At 36.1% G+C, this 16520-nt stretch overlaps 1 protein-coding gene across 2 annotated transcripts in view; it reads left to right on the top strand.

Moving 5' to 3' along the window:
• The window catches only part of Trpm (transient receptor potential cation channel, subfamily M), a 774810-nt gene that overhangs the window by 166249 nt on the left and 592041 nt on the right, over nt 1-16520 (top strand). The window contains exons 1-2 of one of the 2 annotated variants that reach the window (XM_069815675.1): nt 11246-11450; nt 12798-13112. The exons of the other annotated variant lie outside the window; for it this stretch is intronic. Of the exons in view, the coding sequence (XP_069671776.1) occupies nt 13020-13112 (93 nt within the window). The 5' untranslated portion in view covers nt 11246-11450; nt 12798-13019. Of the gene's footprint in view, nt 1-11245; nt 11451-12797; nt 13113-16520 lie in introns of those variants that run through there. 2 annotated transcript variants of the gene reach the window in all.

The raw sequence follows: 16520 nt of genomic DNA on the forward strand, positions 1-16520 counted from the left end.
GCGACAGTGTTAGGAGAAAGATGGTGGGCTCACTGTAATTAATACTATTCTCATTTTTGTCTGGAGATTCTTGGGAAATCACGAAAAACAAAGTCGGGATAGACGGACCTCTTGAAACCAAGCCAAGAATATTAACTACGATAGCACTGTGCTAGGTATCTTACCTAGATTATGTTAACGGAAAGATTAGAAAGAAATGAATAAAGTAAGCCTGTTGGCTATTGAAGTGAAATTCCTTGAAGTCAACAATATATTTTCGTGATTGGCATAATTATCTCTGCATAAGGCATCGTTCCATATACTCCTAACTGCAGCTTGAAATAGCTGGATCTGTCTTGCGAGCCATCACATAAGTAGTATACATTGTATAGAACAGGCCTGCACAAACAGCGCTCAACGAGCGCGCGCGCTCGTTCGGAGCGGGAGAGCTGTGTTTACCGCTCGCCGAAACGGAGAGGAAGATAGTCAGAATGACATAGACTTGCTATATATAGGTAGATGAGAGGGAAATGACCACTCAGCTATCTAGTGGAGTGCAGTGCGTATTTTCAGTAACTGTTTCACGTTGCTTACCTACTGTTACAGTACAGTATGAAGGAATCTAAAAGACGGAAAAGTGGTATCAGACAAATTCTTTCAATGTTGCATGGGAAAATGCTTATTTTTTTCATAGCTGCTGGAGTAAATACTCAGTGCTTTATCTGCCACAACATTTTGAAAAGTAGAAAGAAACGTAACATAATACGTCATTACGAGTCCAGACATGAAGATACTAAAGATATTAATCTTCAACAATTTAAACAATTCAAATATCTTCAAGGAAAAGGCCAGCTCATTGTTGATATGTTGAATAAATTACGGGTTTTCAGTCGTAAACTTACACTTTTCGTAAGTCAGTTTCGGGAAGGTAATGTGTCTTACTTTCGAACAATAGAAACTGCTCGTGAAGCCATGTGAATCTATTATGTGCAAATATTAATTGAAATTCAAAATGAATTTAATTCTAAGTTCCAAGATCTTGTTTTAAGGTTCACACCTGTTGAGTAACGGGTAGCGCGTCTAGCCGCGAAACCAGGTGGCCAGGGTTCGATTCCCGGTCGGGACAAGTTACCTGGTTTTCACTCAACCCAGTATGAGCAAACGCTGAGTAACTTTCGGTGTTGAACCCCGGACTCATTTCACCGGCATTATCACCTTCTTCTCATTCAGACGCTAAATAACATAAGCTGTTGATAAAGCGTCGTAAAATAACCTACTAAAATCTTGTCTTAATTGAAAAGAAGTTTAAAGTTATCATAATAAATTCCTTCAACACCAGTTGAAACAATGTCATTTAAGTTACAGGTGGGCCTGGTTGGCGCAGTTGGTATAGCGCTGGCCTGCTATGCCCGAGGTTGCGGGTTCGATTCCGGGCCAGGTCGATTGCGTTTAAGTGTGCTCATATAACCTCGGCAGTTGCGAGCGTCGTTAAATAAAATATAACATTTCACGATTTACAGCTCGGACTTATTGATCTTCAATGTGGCCTAAGGGCTAAAGATCGTTTGAATAATACTACTAGCTTGGTTGAGTTTTACAAGACTAAACATTAGCAATAATATCCACGACTACACAGGCTGGCTGTGAAAATAATTGCTATGTTTGGCTCAACATTTATATTTGTGAGCAACTGTTTTCTATAATCAACATTAATATAGGCAGGCATCGAATATCTGTAACTGATGTTTCATTACGATCATTAGGCTACTGTTCCTTTCAGCTGCCAAGAGCATAAAACCTCGTTTTGATGTACTGATAAATAAAAATGTAACAAAATGATATTGTACATTTAAGTAGGTATAAAATTTCTATTATTTCTGTAAAATAATATTTCTGTATCAATTAATAAGTCCAAGATAGTTTTGCAAAAGATACACGGATAAAATTTTTCAATACAATCGCAGTACCTATGATAACTTATGGAAGTGAAGCCAGAATAATGACAGAAAAAGATAAATCAAAAGTCCAGGTAGCAGAAATGAAATTTATGAGAAGTACACTAGGATGTACAATACAAGATAAAAAGAAGAACATAGATATACGGAAGAAATTAGAGGTGGAACCATTGCTGGAGAAATTAAAGAGAAATAACAGAAGGTGGTGTGAACATCTACAAAGGATGCCGAATTACAGACTGCCAGCTTTAGCAATGGGATACAAACCAAAAGGAAAACGAGATGTAGGAAGACCAAGAGCGAAATGGGCGCCGGAACAGGTTCAACGTGAACCTAATCCTTGAAGTGAAGAAGAAGAAGAAGAAGAAGAAGAAGTAGTTTTTTGCAAACACTGAACGGTAATTCATTTCATGAACCTCGTAATAGTACTTCCTTCTGTGTACATTTTGTACGAGATCACTCCTTCTTCCGGTCCACCCTACACAGAGCGCAGCTAATACCTCTATTCCGCTCATGAGCTGCGAGCCAGCTCGGAGAGCGCAAACCTTGTGCAGGCCTGGTATAGAAGATCTCTCTTCTAGGTACTGCCAGAACAGTCGTAAAATTCTTTTAACCGTTGGAGAAATACAGCCTCAATCTGCATCACTGAATTTAATGCATATATTCATTCTTCCGCTTCATATTCAGAATTACATTTCTTATTTCAATATCCAGAGGAATATAAATGTGAATTAAAGCGGTGAATTGTTACTAATGTGGTTTAATTTTTGCGCAGTACTCTAATTTTATTGTGATTATTAACTTATCGCGTTGATGTAATTACAGTATGAACGACATGTAGACCTGTACATTTTTATTTTTTCTTCTCGTAGCCCTGATATCTTAAAGAACAGCGAGGTGCTGCGGTAATTCGTGAAACTGGTTTCCTGGAAGGTCAAAAGACAGATAAAGCGTACGCTTATCACTTACGTTTGATAATAACAAGGTCATACCGGTAACAATTCCATGCTCCGTGGGTTAACCATTCCCCAAGCATAGCAACAATTCCTGCATCAGTTAGTGTCTATCTGACCTAACTTCCTGTGTAGAGATTACCCACTATACTTGTGTTAATTTCACTGCTAAAACTGTTCCAATATTATTTACCAATGGAATTATTTGACAGAAATCTCATCATCGAAGATGTGTAGATTTTAACAACTCGAAATTAGAAATATAGCATTTTATAGCACTTTTAATGTTCAAATTTAGTACTTTGTAGCGTTTTGAGATGGAAGATTTTATTATGGAAAGTTTTGGCTGTAAAAATTAAATATGTTTACAGGTAAATTTTCTAGATTTTCCAATTAAAATTCTTAAAAATAATAAGTAAATAAAGGAACACAATATAACATTACACTGAAATGTGAACATTAAAAAAGATTCCAAAATGTATGTTGTGATTTTATCCCTACCCTTTTTTCTACTGATTCACAGTCAACTGCTAGCACATGCAACTTGTTTGTGAGCGAACACTGGACCTAATGAGATCGAATAGGCAGCCAACAGCACCAGAGAAATAATAGTTGAGAACTCGAGATGACTTTCAGATATCAACAAAGAGGGTACGAGGTAGATCACATTCCGTGCTATTTATACTATAAAAGCTTCATGGAGGGTTGACCAAGCTATTAAAAAAAAAAAACAACCACCGTAAGATCCTATTATATGGCGGGACCTTTACATAGATTCTGATTTTTTTTTCTTTTTTACAGAAGCGTGAAAATGTCTCGTCAAATGTAATTTCGCTCGTTTTACATTTTGTACTCAATTTCGCATTTTATTGCGGATTAAAAATTAAATATCTCCTGTAAAGAAAGTTGTGTAGACCAGTTAACCGCTCGTAACTCCGTTTGAGGAAATTGTACAGGAGAGCAAAATAACTTATTTTGTATACTATTGTTACGGATTTGTTATTTATAAAATATAACATAACCAGTTAACCGGCAGAATCGTTGCCCAGGCTGCGCCATAGGAAGCTGGATTAAAATTATAATAGGCCTACTGTAAATATTGAAGTTGATAATGACGGTGGAGTAATTAACGGAAACTGGAGAACCCTGATAACCCTGAGGAATATCGGCTTTGCCAACCACAAATAGATACAACTCCACCATCTCCAAGATTTCGAACCCGTGTCCTGAATCATAGCAAGACTAGGGTGACCAGACGCCCTCTTTTGTTCGGACATGTCGTCCTTTTTAGGCTTTTGTCCGGGGTCCGGACGGATTAATAAAAAATCAAGAAATGTCCTTCTTTTCGTAACTTGTATGCCTGATATTTTGAAATTATCTGCTTTGACGTCTTTTCAAGTAATTTCCTGTAGATAACAGCAGTATCGACGTAATATACTCTTTGGCAACGATCATAACTACTCTATATGCCCCTCCTTGTTATGGTCGTTGCTGAGAGGTAGCTAGTAAATCGAGGTGCGAATGTAAATCTAAATAGATATTTTCTATTCTCTTGAATAATTTTATTATAGTTCCCAGACTTTCATATGTAGCTAACTGTAAAGTAATAATTATTAAGTTTTTCATAATTATTTTGTAATAAAATAGATATCAACATACTTTTAATATGATATAGACCTAAACCTAAATCTATACTGTAAATATTTTGTATGTAGGCCTACTGTAAATATTTTGTAATAAAATAGGTATTGACGTAATTTAAATTATAATATAGGCCTAAGCCTAAATCTGAGCACACATTTTCTGTTCTCTTATTTCGAACAATGTCTGTAAATATTTTGTAATAAAATAGATATTGACGTAATTTAAAGTATAATATAGGCCGAAGCCTAAATCTAAGTACATATTTTCTGTTCTCTTCTTTCGAACAATGTCCTCGTTTTTTAAGCTTTGTGTCCTCTTTTTTTATCGATGTGAATCTGGTCACCCTACGTAAGACAGTGTTCTTCCAACTGGACTTCCAAGGCGGCAAGTACCAATTTTAAATTCCTTATCCCAGCTTCGTAACGGTATACTATACTATACTATATTATAGCTTTCATAATATTAAAAAAGGCTGGCGTGTAGAAGAGAGGATGGAAGTAGCTACAGACTGTGCTGTTGCCACAGGGGAGAAGAACGAAAATTTCATACTAACTCCACAAGTTTAAGTAGTACGTTTCTGTACTCCGTAACGTTAAACATTAAACATGAATGTGCCGCTATCTTCTCGCTAAAGGAAGCGGTAAAAGGAGTAAATAAGCTCTCTGGTTTCTCTATTAAGAATTAGGTATCTGCTGTTATCATTTTCCATGGTGAAATTTTATCATCCATGGTGTTACAAGAGTTCTAACAGAATTAAATTACTCTATAAACACAATTCACAATCCAAAATAGCAATGCTATTAGTGACTCACACAGCAAGAAAACTCGCAAGTGATAAAGCACATTTGTTCGAATGCGAAATTTAGTTTAAAATTTAAAACAATTAAACCAAAAATAAAATTACACAAAACGAAAATTTCAACGAACTTAAAATGATATATTATAAAATCAACATCACGTGTCCATGTGAACAGTAAATCTAACGTTCTAAAATATGACCGACACAAAACAAGTTTCTTTTATTCGGGTGTACTGTAGCAGCATTGGAAGTAGTTGATTAACAATTTCCGAACCTCTCTCAAATTGCAGCGGTTCTAATAATGCGATAAACTACTATTTGGGAAGAGTCAGCCTTGCAAACGTCAGATTTTATATAAAAAGTGTAGGTACTACTCGTCCGTTGTAAATAGACCGGTGATGATTCCATAAACTAGTTGTGCGTCATTCCCTTCCACGAATGTTTTGAGCCCCTCACTCAATGCCTCGTAGGCCTACAATCTCCTGTATACGACAGTGGCGTCATCAGCACTCAACTGTCATGTAACATTGAATCCGTAGTACTGTAATTCAAATACAAAATTTCCAGTCACTGATAAATTGTACCCTTCTCCCTATCCAATAAAGAAAGCACATTTTGAACTTCGAAATCTTGAGGTATTACATTTACAGCAATGCAATTTGTTTAATGTTTGGGAGTATTGGATTTTTTAAGCTACAAAACTGTAACGTTAGGCCTAATAATAATAATAATAATAATAATAATAATAATAATAATAATAATAATAATAGTAGTATTTCAAATTAAGAATTTAAAAGAAACATTTGCTTGAAATTTTCACAATAATCAATGTTGCACCTTTCCCAACGAGAAGTAAGTTGTAGGCCTACTTTCCTCAGTACCTTGTGGACGTAATGTAACCTTTGAAAATCTATGTTTTAAATATATTTGAAACAGTTTAGATCTTTTAGCACTGCCAGATCAGTTACGTTACATCCTCTTCATTGCCCGATAAAGAAATGTAATACTTAATAAACTTTCGAAATATCGTTATTTTACAGGAAATAAAACAACAATGAAAATGATCTACAGAAAATATTTTTCGAACGTCAGACAATCTCTGTCAACAGACACATTTCAATCATCACGACTTTTACAGATGCACATCCAAGGTGCAAATTAACGGGGGGGGGGGTATGGGGAGAATTTCCTCCCTGTTGGAAAATTATCCCCCTCTCATAAATTCATATTAACATCCCTGCCAGGGATAACTTCTATCCCCCCTTCACAAAATATAATTGTTTTAATATGAGTATATGTACTTTATAAAGTACAAAATAAACAAAGAAAATAATATTTTTGTATTATTATCACCGACAAGCTGACAACAATCAATAACTTATTAATTACACATCTTATCTTAAGCTTGTTCACGGATATAATTATTATTTTGATCAAAATGCAAGACAAACTCAGTGCGACCAAGCGTTGAGCCGTATCGAATGAGGATAATATTTTTATGTAGGCCTATGGTATTCCCTATTTAGGTTTCCACCCCCCCCCCCCAATCGGAAATCTTAATTCGCACCCTATGCACATCACATGTTCGTTGGATTCTCTTATGAACGATGTCGAACCCTAGATCATATAATTATACCCAGATAGGTCGGCCTTATAGGCTTTGAGGTTAACAACTTTTGTCAGGTTTACTACGCTGCCATCTAGTTGTTACATAAGGAGTCACGTCATAATTCCCATTTTAATTACATTAGCGACTGTACTGCCATCTCGTGTTCGTTTACGGCGGACGGGTGGCGATCCTGGCGGTTGTTCTCTTCAAAGTGCTGCCGATTTTAACATAGCGATGAGTTATCTGTTACATATATGATCTAGGGTAGAACATAGATTCGGTGTAACACTTTTGGTATCGACAATCCTACTCTGCTTTCATAAAATATTTTACGAAATATCATTATGAAGCACACCAAGGTAACAGCACATACATTACAGTTCACAGAACGATTACACGAAGTTAAACGGTTGATAATGTTTAATAATGATAGCCACAGAAGTTAAGGTCATTGTTATCATCAAAGGAAATTACTTCAGTCCCCACACAGAACGAAAATTTTCCTCAACTGATAATTACTGTAGGTACTAAAAATGGAAACTAAATACAGCACGAGACTACTACGCGTATGCTGTTTTCTTGCTACTTGAGACAATATGCCGGCGTTATCTTAAGAAAAATGATAACCGAACTGACTCATATGTGGTATGTAGATTTTTTATGACGAGTACTTGACTGTTAGTCATTCGCCAATATGAAGCTAGTTGTGTAAACCAATTTACCGACAGAGTCGTTGCCCAGGGTGCGCCACAGGAGGCTGGTCTACGCTACACCCCAGATCACATATAGATTGATCATTCCTATGTTAAAATCGGTTGCATTTTGAAGAGAACAACCGCCAGGGTCGCCACCCGTCCACCGTAAACGAACACGAGATGGCAGTGCAGTCGCTAATGCAATTCAAATGGGAGTTATGACGTGACTCCTTATATAACAACTAGATGGCAGCATAGTAAACCTGACAAAAGCTGTTACCGTCAAAGCCTATAACGCCGAGCAATCTGGGCTACACCCGCGATGAGATGGGTTAATGATGGAGATTTGTTGGGATGTCACAAGAAAACCGGAGCTCCCGGAGAAAATCACTGTGTTACCTGGACCACGAGCTTGCCCGACACAAGTCATAAATGGGGAGTAGGCCAGGGATCGAATCCGGGTCCACAGGATTATAAGTCTAGTGCTCTAGCCACTAGACCACCGTGGCAGCATATACTATAGATATAACTCAGTCGATTTAGTGTACCAGAATATTAGTGGTATTATATTCAGTGACGACTTCAACTGCAGTTATTTACGAGCTGTAGGCTAAGGTTATAATATGTACGACACAGGACCTATAGTCTTACTGCCTTTCTGGAGAACTGGTGCTAAATATATTATCGCCCTTCAAAACCAAAACCTAGAAAATCGAGGATGGCATAGTTTTTTTTTAGTTGGTGAAGTAACGACACTGTATCAACTACTAGGTTATTTAGCGTCGATTGACTTTGTGATAGCGAGATGAGGCCAAGGATTCGCCATATATTACGGTTGAGGAAAATGTCGGAAAAAAAAAACCAGCTAGGTAATCAGCCCAAGCGGGAATCGAACCCGCGTTCGATTGTAACTCGAAATGGGCAGGCAAAGCCTTAGCCGACTAAGCTACACCGGTAGCGTGGATGGCATAGTAGTATAGGAGAAATCAAGATCACAAGTGTAGTCTTTTCAACAAAGTTTCCTCTAAATCCGTTATACTAACATATGTAATTATGACTTTTGCTTCGCAACGTTATTTACTGCATTAGGATATCAATATCACAAGATTGCCTGAGAAACTACGTTGCACTTCATTCATTATATTTCGTACTATTCTAGTATGTTTAATTTCTGGTGTTTCGTTTGGATGTATATGATTCTGGTGTGTTTAATTTCTGGTTTTCCGGTTGGATACATACTAGATCAGTACGAAATATAGCCTATCTACAAACATACGAAAACACACCTACAGCATCTGGTTTTCGGTTGGATACACACTAGAACAGTACGAAATATACAAACACACAAAAACACATCCACGACATATCCTCAATACACAACTAAATTTTAGAAAACATGCCCTATTTGACTCCAGTCCACACCTGTGGAGTAACAGCTAGCGCATCTGGCTGCAAAACCAGGTGGCCCGAGTTCGATTCCTGGTCGGGGCAAGTTACCTGGTTGAGGTTTTTTCCGGGGTTTTCCCTCAACCTAATGTGAGAAAATGCTGCGTAACTTACGGTGCCGGACTCCGGACTCATTTCACCGGCATTATCACCTTCATCTCATTCAGACGCTAAATAACCTAAGATGTTGATAAAGCGTCATAAAATAACCTAGTAAAAATAATATATATTTGGCTCCACACTACCAAACACAAATGTACCCCTCCCCCAGTAAAACAACTGAAGAAACCGGTAGAAGCAAGGTCCTCACTAGTTCTGAAGATGGCTGATACGAAGTCGAAACTAGTCAACTTGGTAATTTACCACTTTTCATTGTAACTCCTAAAAGTTGTTATTATAACTAAATTCTTAAGTGATACAAAGTATTAAAAGTGTGTAATCACGATGTATACCCATGTTTATTATGCTTTCTTTTCTTGTTTTGATGAATGCTACCACCTCTCATAATATTGAACGCTTTTTAAAAATGGAAATCACATTGAGTATCTGCTATGATATTGAACAAGTACTTACATTTCGGAAAATATGACTTCGTTTTCTTGTTTTGATTAATACTGCCATCTCTCAAAATATGGAATTTTTTTTTTTTATATTTTCTATACAGACAACTATGCCGAAATCAGAAACAGAAAGCGGGAATTAAAAGGTGTGAAAGATATTGTATGGACTGTAAAAAGGCAACTACATAAACTTATGAATTTCTAATCCTCATTTTTACTTAGCATGCAGTATTCTAATATATTTTTAATGCACATGATATAATTAATATTATTGAATAAATTTCGAATGAAATGCAACATGGTAACAGAATTAATAGCGCTAAATGAAATGAAGACCGACCTTGAAGAGTTTACTAGAAGCTTCTTTGACTTAACTTACGCCACTGGAAATTTCACAGAATTCCTCGCAGTTCTAAACAAACATATCATACTAGTAAAAATAAATAAATGGAGATCCATTATATATGATTGAAATATTACCTTGTTTATGTTTGTCCGAAGACAAAACAATAGTGAGAAATTCCTGTAGGGAAAAGTGATGGATATTCTGTATGCCGTTACTACACGTGATGGCACTGAAATGAAATCTACTAACAGTAATGGATAAGTTATATTCTGTAGAAAGTAAACAACACGTGTTTAAACGTGCATCAGTAATTATTTAGAGAGGTGATATGATACGATGATCCATTGAAGAAAAAATGTATATCTTGAGTTTGTCATTTCACTTAATATATTATTTTAAACGACTTGTTTCTTCGGAATATGTATGGTAAGACTTTCCTGTGTTAAATTTCACCGTACCTCGTTTACATGTTTCGACCTATTTATGGGTCATCTTCAGAACTGGTCGTTGTTGGTCTTGGCGCCACTTGTTCTGTTTCCTGTGAGGGTGTGTTCCTGTGGTATAGTGTAGAGTCAAAGAGTGTGTGTGTGTTTTGAAGTTGAGTTGTGTGTTTAGAATTTCGTTGGGGTGTGTTTTTGTGTGTCTGTATAGTTCATATTTGTTGTTTCTCATTTTTTACTTAGCTTTATTAATATTTTTTTATTATTGTACCACATTTGTGAAATTGTCTGAACAAATACAAGTCGTTCATGTACTTAAGATGAATTCATGAGCACGACTAATCAACAGCACTCGTGGTATTGCCTATGAAAATCTTTCAATACAACTTTTGCTACTTTTCTATATTTGATATAAGCCTAGGCGTAATGAAAATAAATATATTTTGACTGTAAGATCCTTCTCAGAAATCGAATCTTGAAGCCATCGCGATTCCAAACGATGTTCCTAGTTCTGTATAGGTATTTTCCTTTTAAGTGTTGGCAAGTAAGTTTGTATTTTCTCTACGGAAAATAACCTGTCAAATCCGTCTTATGACTAACTTCGCGTAATAAATGCAAATTCTTTGGTTTGTTTCTGTAAAATTACTTACAAAACACTGAAATATTGAAAAACAAACTACTTGGGTTGTTAATACATTATACGCTTTCTAGCGTGTAGGAGAATAATGAAGCATGGCAAGTTGCTTAACTTGATAAGAGCTTTACCTAGTACAAGTAATTCATTTTTGTCAGTTTTACCTCAGTTAGCACTCACACGTTAAAGTGAAAGGATGGCAGCTCTCTTTCTATTTCTAAGCGTGGTGTGAATTTAATGTGTCGTTTTAAATTGTGACTTTAGTTTCTGTGATAACGTAGTGTCAAGTTATTGGATATTGAAGAAATTCTCTGTGATGTGTATACAGTTTTGAGACTATCACAAGTTTCCAACGGACTACTGAATCCATTATTACTGCAGTCTTTGTGTGTGGGTAGTAGGGTAAAAGTAACCGTGACTGACACTTGTTTAATAATTGGTAAGATATGTGAAACCACTCTCATATATCTTTTAACATATTTGATAATTTTCTATTTATTTAGTTTGAAAGCAAAATAAGTCAAAAGTAGAAATGTGTGTAGATGTTTTAGTTAGCTCTGTCGATAGAATGACAGACGACAGACTGAAAGAGCCTGCATTGTATGTGAGATGAAAACCGTTTCTTTTATCTCTCCGTAACTTTCAAAAAAACTTCAGGTTTAGCTTTTTTTTTAAATTGTATTTCGTTTAGTTTTCGGAAGTTAAAGACGACTTGAAGATGATTTTGACTGCATCACCTTTCTATTGCGAGATCCGGAATGAAGGGAAACGTAACCCCCTGACTCTTGTACGCCTCGATGGAATACATTATATACATATGAAGGTTAAGGGGAATAAAGCGGGTAAGTCGACGTTCAGTAATTTTTGAGGACAGCGATTTTAAATATGAAAGATCTAATGACATTGTGTTTATTTTTGTTCTAATTGTTTTTAGTTCAAATTGTTACAAATGCTTCTCAAACTGATTTATGTCTCGAGGATTTAAAAAAATCTAAAAAAAAAAATCGTTTTGTTGAAAACAGACGTATCTTTATTTCCCTTACCTTTAATATATAATTATATACCTATAAAGTGATGCATAATGTAAGTTAACACAACTCTCCTCCAAAATGGTGAAAACCATGTCATATTGAAATGACAAGTGTAACAATTCGCCAGATGTGTACTGATACACATTTGTGTCAAGTAAATATGGTACCACAGTCATTATTTACATCACACCCTTACTTTTTGAGCACTTATTGTATTCACGCAACCATCTTGAGTTTCTTTAGTCCAATATCGTGCTTTTTGTGTATGAGCATACGCATCCAGAAAATTAGGCATTCGTCATTGAATAAAATATGCTGAAGTATGGATTGGTCAGTGGTCCTGAATCATTAAAAGATGCTGAAGTATGGATTGGTCAGTGGTCCTGAATCATAAAGCAAATAAGCTATTAGTCTGAAGATAGTTCTGTGCAGCCGAAAACGTTTATCAAATATAATTAATACCACTGTGTAATCAAATAAAACTTTGTACATGATAAGCGTGGACTGCCATAACGTAATTTATATACTTAGACATCGGCTTATCGGATCATATAATATGTCATTTAAAAAAATTAAACTGTTTTGGGATGGTGGTTGTGGTTATGATTATAACCACAATTATTACACCAGTATCGATAATATAATATATTCACATTCAAGAGTCAGTCACAGGTTGTTACCCTACTTCTTGAACTCTGTTGTGCAGTTTTGGTGCAAGACTTCCTCTCTGTGGATTTTCTTTACGTGCAAACGGTGGAGCGCTCGAGGCATTGTCTCGGTATGGGAGTCGTTAAGCTGTCTGCTGTGAAGTGTTTGTCTTACAGATGAGCCCATCTTGTCGCTCTCAGTGACGTGACAATGTGTTATGAACAAAGACGATGTCGACACAGTTTTGACCCCTGTGATGATAGTATAGACTTTCTGTATTATGGCACTCGAAAAATCGAGCGTGCCACGCAGCAGGCCTTGTCCGACGCGCATGCTTTCTTGGGAATCTCGGGAGCGGATTTTTCGCCAGAAGGTGAGTTTGGCATTGGATTTATTGTTTCTTGGATTGAAATATTGAATTCATTGTTGCTTCATTATTCAAAACATTCTCCACCCCCTTGTTCCTCTTTTCTTGTTCTATACCTATAGGCCAATAACAATTCAGCTGCAGGTCCATATTCTCCTTATTCCTGTCCTCAATTTTGTTCTTATTATTTTCATCATTTCTCTGATTACACTAATCTGCGATGAAATTCCTGCCTACTAAGTTTTAATGTTTTAGGGTATTTTTTAGCATGCTGAAATCAAATTCTAAGCCAAAAAGTTCCTATCACGTACCATTTTTTTGTTATTTTAATTTTCTTATAATATATTACGACAATGTATAGCGTAATTATTTAAACTGTACTACTTTAACATATGTAAGTTTAGTATGTTAGGATATGAAAACCAAATGTATTCAACGTATTTTTAAGGTATTTATATTAAAAAACCAGGACACTGGATGTTTCTTAGCAGATAGGAGGGGGGCAAGCACATAAGGAAGTTAGGGCGAAATAACGTGCAGCTTTGTCATTATTTTTATTTGTGAAAGATAGAAATGTCTCCCACTCCTTGGTGAGAGACTGAACTCAACTCGTCTAGTTTCTCTCTCATTTCATTAGTTTGCGTTTCATCTGGAAATGAAACGAAATCAGTTTGAAGCTTTATTTTGGAGTAGAATGTTGAAAGTTTTTAGTTCAATAAGAAGTATTTACCATGTTGCATCGAGGATGTCTAAATAATCCAGACCACTTTTATTATGTAACTTATGTAGGATATACATATTGCCTAAGCAGAGGTGTGATATTACAGATTTTGTGAAAAAGTCATACCACGCCTATTTTGGAATCAAACTTGAAGACCAAAGTAAAGCTTGGACACCACACAAAGTATGTAGGGTATGCACTGAACTTCGTCATTTGATCAATTGGAGAAGACCGTTGCTATCTTTTGGAGTACCTATGGTTTGGAGAGAGCAGTCGAACCTTAGTAATGAAAATCGTAAACAAACATCATTCTATTGGTACTGACAACGTAAAATAGGTTTTAACTACTTTTTCTCCGAAGATGATAATCTTGTATATTGCAATAATGTGAAAGAATTTATGCTAAAACTTGGACTTCCAAACTATGACCTAAGTGAATGGAAACTCTTTATTAATGCTTCCAAGCGAAGTTTAAAGTATTTACTCCTTCATAACGGAAACATTTTTGGTTCAATGCCCATTGCCTATTCAGTGATCCTCAAAAAATCATACACAAATTTGCAACTGCTGTTATTGCGACTAGACTATAGGAACACAACTGGCAAGTTTGTGATGATTTAAAAGTTCTTACTATGTTGCTGGGCCAACAATCTGGTTTTACCAAATTTCCATGCATTCTTTGCCTGTGGGATAGTAGGGCACGAGTTGATCACTGGACTATGAAAGACTGGCCACCTCAACAAAATTTGGAAGTCGGTTGTAAGAATGTTGTGCGCGAAAGCCTTGTGAGTTCTTCTAAAGTTGTGCTGCCATCTCTCCACATCAAGCTTGGCTTAATGAAACAGCTTGTAAAAGCTTTAAATAAGGAAGGAGGCTGTTTTAAGTACTATCTGAAGCAAATTGAAAGGAGATATATATTTAATGGTCCTGACATAAGAAAACATGTCTGGTGCAGCATTTAAAAACAGGTATGGATCAAAAGGAGAATTCAGCATGAATTTTGTTTTGTGAAATTGTTTTAAAATTTCTTGGCAACAAGGATCCTAATTACCGAAACATTGTGGCTAACATGCTTGAAGCATACAAGGAATTCTCAACTAAGAAGGAAGTGGTGTAATTTTTTGTGTGATATATTGTGCTAAATTATACATCCAATAGTGAAGTAAACAAGAAAAACAAAGCAAAAACACTCTAGTGACATGTATGAACAACCATACACATAATTTCAGCAAGTTGTGTCTTTTAAATATTGTTTTTGAATTTGAAATGAAAAAGTGAAATGAAAAAGTTCGTGATGAAATTCACGTAATTATAAAATGCATTTAAAGTGATTTTGCACACAAACCTGACGTGATAGAAGCAAACGAATTGAAAATTCGGATTCAGCACATCGACATTATATAAAATCACATTACTTAGTTTAGGCAACAAACACAAAGTTGAATTTCGCAGGCTAGTGTTATTTTCCCACTTCTTCCCATTTTACTCCTCGTCCTTCTAATTTTCTCCACATTATAGACTATACCTTTTTATTTTCTCTTTAACTCATGTTGTCCCTCACTTTGCTAAATACATTTATTTTGCACATTCTCCTCCCCGTTTTGTTCATTCTGCTCCTGGTTATGTTTCTTTGCTCCTCGTTTAGTTCGTTCTGCTCCTAGTTTAGTCCATTTTGCTCCTCGTTTATTTCCTTCTGATCCTCGTTTAGTTCTTTCTGCTCATCTGTTAGTTTCTTCTGCTCCTCATTTTGTTCATTCTCCTCCTGTTTTGTTCATTCTCTTCCTCGTTTTGTTCATTAAGTTCCTCCTTTTGTTTCTTCCCCTCGTTTAGTTCATTCTAATCCACGTTTTGTTCATTCTGCTCCTCATTTTATTACTCCTGTTTTTCGTTTTGTTCATTCTCCTCCTGTTTTGTTCATTCTCTTCCTTGTTTTGTTCATTCTCTTCCTCGTTTTGTTCATTCTCTTCCTTGTTTTGTTCATTCTCCTCGTGTTTTGTTCATTGTCTTCCTCGTTTTGTTCATTATGTTCCTCCTTTTGTTTCTTCCCCTCGTTTAGTTCATTCTGCTCCACGTTTTGTTCCTTCTGCTCCTCATTTTGTTAATTCTGTTCTTCGTTTTGTTCATTCTGCTCCTTGTTTTGTTCATTCTCTTCCTTGTTTTGTTCATTATCTTTCTCGTTTTGTTCATTCTGTTCTTCCCTTGTTTCTTCCCCTCGTTTAGTTCATTCTGGTCCTCATTTTGTTCCTTCTCCTCCCCATTTTGTTTCTCCTGCTCATTTTGTTCCTTCTGCTCCTCATTTTGTTCATTCTGCTCCTTGTTTTGTTCATTCTCTTCCTTGTTTTGTTCATTCTCTTCCTCGTGTTGTTCATTTTGTTTTTCCTTTTGTTTCTTCCCCTCCTTTAGCTCATTCTGTTCCACGTTTTGTTCCTTCTGCTCATTTTGTCACTTCTGTTTTTCGTTTTGTTCATTCCCTTCCTTGTTTTGTTCATTCTCCTCCTGTTTTGTTCATTCTCTTGTTTTGTTCATTCTCTTCCTCGTTTTGTTCATTCTCTTCCTCGTTCTGTTCATTCTCTTCCTCGTTTTGTTCATTCTCTTCCTCGTTTTGTTCATTCTCTTCCTCGTTTTGTTCATTAAGTTCCTCGTTTTGTTCATTCTCTTCCTCGTTTTGTTCATTCTCTTCCTCGTTTTGTTCA

The sequence above is a fragment of the Periplaneta americana genome, chromosome 17, assembly GCF_040183065.1.
Source record: "Periplaneta americana isolate PAMFEO1 chromosome 17, P.americana_PAMFEO1_priV1, whole genome shotgun sequence".
Lineage (NCBI taxonomy): Eukaryota > Metazoa > Arthropoda > Insecta > Blattodea > Blattidae > Periplaneta > Periplaneta americana.